Here is a 4,158-nt window from a genome sequence, read left to right as displayed (position 1 = left end):
ATCGACGTGTCTCTCTCACATCAGTGTTTCTCTCTGTCTCTCCCTCTCCCTTCCACTCTCTCTAACAATCAACGGAAAAAATATCCTTTGGTGAGGATTAAAAAAAAAAAGAAAAGAAACAAATAGTATAATTAAAAATATTTTTAAAATAATAAAAGAAAAAAAGGAAAAACCATCCTGACAGTCAGAACGGGTCTTATTGTAAATGCGGTGTCTTGCCCTCTAAGGGACACAGAGGACTGGGAGGTGTGGAGATCAGTGATCGGGGACCCTAACTCCCTGCCCCCACCTCACCGCCCCCCACGGCCCGAGGCCCACCCCCTGTTCTTCACCACCTGGCACGTAAGGAGGATGTCTGAGGCTCATGTCTGGTCCTTGCAGACCCTGGAGACCATGGACACGGGCAAGCCGTTCCTTCACGCCTTTTTCATTGACCTGGAGGGCTGCATCAAAACCCTCCGCTACTTTGCGGGCTGGGCAGACAAGATCCAGGGCCGGACCATCCCCACAGGTGAGCCGACGCGGGCTGCTGGGCCTCCAATGGAGTCTTGGGGGGGCCCTGCCTTTCCCTTCCTCTGCGGGCCTCTGGCCATCTCCCCTGTCCCCCCATCCTGCCACTAAGGAATTTTGCTTTTTTAAAAAAATAATATTTTTTGTTGCTTTCAGGGAGGAAGGGAGAGGGAGAGAGAGAAACATCCATGATGAGAGAGAATCCTGGATCGGCTGCCTCCTGCACGCCCTTTACTGGGGATCGAGCCTGCAACCCGGGCATGTGCCCCTGACCGGGAATCGAACCGTGACCTCATGGTTCGTAGGTCGGCGCTTAACCACTGAACCACACCGGCCAGGCATGAATTTTTGCTTTTGGAATTGAGTTGAACACCGCCTCTTTGTGTCCTAGGCCAGACTCAGAACTGACACCTTCGTGGGCTTCTGGGTTACTGTCCTGTCTGGTTCCCCCTTGAAATTCTTCATCTAGGTCAGCGGTTCTCCACCTGTGGGTCACGACCCCTTTGGGGGTCGAACGACCCTTTCTCAGGGGTCGCCTAAGACCATCGGAAAACACATATATAATTCCATATTGTTTTTGTGATCAATCACTCTGCTTTCATTATGTTCAATATGTAACAATGAAATTGGGGGTCACCACAACATGAGGAGCCGTATTAAAGGGTCGCGGCATTAGGAAGGTTGAGAACCACTGAGCTAGATTCATGTGTCGTCCTCTCCCCCATGTCACCTCTCTCGCAGATGACAACGTTGTGTGTTTCACCCGGCATGAGCCCATAGGTGTGTGTGGGGCCATCACTCCTGTAAGTACAGGGTTTCCCCCTGCTGCTCCCATGGGCCCGTTAGAACCAAGGTTTTTGGTTTTGGGGTGTGTTTTTTTAAATATATTTTTATTGATTTCAGAGAGGAAGGGAGAGGGAGAGATAGAAACATCAATGATGAGAGAGAATCACTGACTGGCTGCCTCCTGCACGCCCCACACTGGGGATTGAGCCCACATATCCTGCAGACCTTCTCAGAGCCTTTAAGGTGCTGATGTCATTGTATGTAAACCTCCGAGGGGAGGAGGCAGTGCACGCACCGTGGAATCCCTTCTACCAAAGAGTAACTGTTAGCCTCCCCGAGAATACACATAGGAAGCACCAGGCTGGAATGCAATTCTGATCATTGCAAACTCCTATGTTACCCGTTAAGCCCCAAAGCAAGTGTCCTCCATGGAGCAGGGTAGCGGGTGGGCCCGGGTCCCCCACGCTCCCCTGTGCCCTGTTGCAGTGGAACTTCCCTCTGCTGATGCTGGTGTGGAAGTTGGCGCCGGCTCTGTGCTGTGGCAACACCATCGTCGTGAAGCCGGCCGAACAGACGCCCCTCACCGCCCTCTACCTCGGCTCTCTGATCAAAGAGGTGAGCCGTCCAAAAGGAAAATATTAGGTGTTCTCGGTCACATGCCCACTCCCCGGGAGCAGGCCGCCGGCGCGAGATAAAGCTGCCCGGCCGAGCTGGGCCGTGCGTGACAGCAGAGCCGGCTCAACCGCGAGTGGGAAGGGGGTGACGCCTGTTTCACTTGGCAAGAGCCCGTTCGTTCTGTCTCCTGCCAGTGGTCACTGACCCGTGAGAAGCAATTCCGCTCCTCCCACTGATCTGCTAGAAGCAATTCCGCTCCTCCCACTGATCTGCTAGAAGCAATTCCGCTCCTCCCACTGACCCGCATGAGAGGATGTAACTGGCATGATGGTCTTAAACCTACTTTAGGAGCAAGTGTTTTCTCTAAAGAATTTTCACCTGGGAGGGAACTGAATAGTCAGAGGTTTGGGCCTGGCATTTGGGGGGTCATCTGAGCAGCTCCCCTAAGTAGCTGTCACCCAGCCAGGCTCACCCGCGATCATTCGCTCCCCAGGCAACCACCTTTCAGGGAAACCAGCGGCCCAAGGGACACCTCCCTCCTGTCACACCAGGCAGCATGGCTCCGTCACTCTGTCCCCAGTGTTTATGTTGCAAAGGGAGAGAAGTTCTCCTCATGTCACTTCCGCCAAGCTAATAGGGTCAGATGCACCATCTTTTTAAAAATATATATATATATTTTTATTGATCTCAGAGAAGAAGGGAGAGAGAGAGAAACATCCATGATGAGAGAGAATCATGGATCGGCTGCCTCCTGCACGCCCCTAGTGGGGATGGAGCCCGCAACCCGGGCATGTGCCCTGACGGGGAATCGAACCGTGACCTCCTGGCTCATAGGTCGATGCTCAACCACTGAGCCACGCCGGCCGAGCAGGCCACCACTCTTTGTGCTCAGAGGCCTTTTTAGGGTGAAAAATGCTGCTCGGAAGGAGGCCTGTGCACCTCACCCTGGCCCCCTGGCCGACCGGGTTTGGGTCGTGGGGTGGATGCCACTCTGCTTGGGAACGTCACTCAGCCATGACCCTCTGGGCCCAAGCGTGGCTCCATGGTGGACGCCGGTCCCTGGCCTTCCTTCAGTACCTTCTCGGTCTCCTAGGTCGGCTTCCCTCCGGGCGTGGTGAACATCGTGCCCGGTTTCGGACCCACCGTGGGAGCCGCAATGTCATCCCACCCTCGGATCAGCAAGATCGCGTTCACTGGGTCCATAGAGGTAGCCCCCTCGCTGGCCGTGGGCGGGGGGACGGGGGGGCTGGGGACCTGTGCCCTCTTCCTGGGAGGGGCCGGCCTGTGACTTGTGTTCCTTCTGGACCGGACCGAGTTTCGGTACGCGGACGGTCAGTCTTCCAAAGTCACTGGGCCCGTTTCCAAACGAAATAAATCCTGAGTGGAACCCAGGAGCCCTGGAAGAAAGAATGACTAGATAAGATAAAATAAAAATGTGAAACATCCGTAGGACAAACAGTGTCGTAGTTAAGGTTAAAAGGTAAATAACAGTCCGGCCGGTGTGGCTCAGTGGCTGAGCGTCAACCCGTGAGCCAAGAGGTCACCGGTTCGATTCCCAGTCAGGGCACTTGCCCGGGTTTCCGGCTTGATCCCCAGTAGGCACTCGATCAATGATTCTCTCTCATCAATAAAAAAAAATTGTTTAATTAAAATAAAATAAAATGCACTCACACCTCATTTCGGGGCGCAGCCTCAGCCCTGGGGGAGCCCAGCCCTGCCTCATTTTTTTGTTGTTGTTAATCCTCACCCGAGGAAATTTCCCCATCGATTTCCAGAGAGAGTGGCAGGGAGGGGGAGAGACAGAGAGAGAGAGAGAGGAACATCGATGTGAGAGAGACACGTCAATTGGTTGCCTCCCTCCCGGGCCCTGACCGGGGCCGGGAATTGAGCCTGCAACTGAGGTCCGTGCCCTTGACGGGAATCGAACCCGGACCTCCTGGTTCATAGGTCGACGCTCAATCACTGAGCCACGCCAGCCGGGCTACACACAAGGTCTTTGGTTGATCACCTCCCACCCTCCCTGCCTTCCCTCTGAGATTCCTTCCGCATCCATAGAACGGACCCTCATCCTGAAGAGCAGCCCCCCAAATTCCCTAAATCTCAGGGGCTCCCTCAGCTTCTACCAAAGTCCAATAGAAGGGTCTCCCTCACTAGCGAGGGGTAGAGCAGCTGCCCCCATGCCCTGGGAGCCCTTTCTCAGAGGGGTGGCCGGCTCCTCCCGTGTCTGGCTGTGTGGCTGGAGGGGAC

The 4,158-nt window shown here is 54.6% G+C and overlaps 1 protein-coding gene across 1 annotated transcript in view; it reads left to right on the top strand.

The window, feature by feature from the left end:
• The window catches only part of ALDH1A3 (aldehyde dehydrogenase 1 family, member A3), a 15,970-nt gene that overhangs the window by 4,319 nt on the left and 7,493 nt on the right, over window positions 1-4,158 (top strand). The window contains exons 4-7 of the mRNA XM_005871083.2: window positions 348-511; window positions 1,252-1,313; window positions 1,783-1,911; window positions 3,005-3,118. Coding sequence (XP_005871145.1) covers window positions 348-511; window positions 1,252-1,313; window positions 1,783-1,911; window positions 3,005-3,118 — 469 coding nt within the window. The remainder of the gene's footprint in view (window positions 1-347; window positions 512-1,251; window positions 1,314-1,782; window positions 1,912-3,004; window positions 3,119-4,158) is intronic.

This window comes from Myotis brandtii, unplaced genomic scaffold (assembly GCF_000412655.1).
Source record: "Myotis brandtii unplaced genomic scaffold, ASM41265v1 scaffold329, whole genome shotgun sequence".
Lineage (NCBI taxonomy): Eukaryota > Metazoa > Chordata > Mammalia > Chiroptera > Vespertilionidae > Myotis > Myotis brandtii.
The sequence above is the reverse complement of the archived record's forward strand: the minus strand, read 5'-3'. Positions and strand labels throughout refer to the sequence as shown.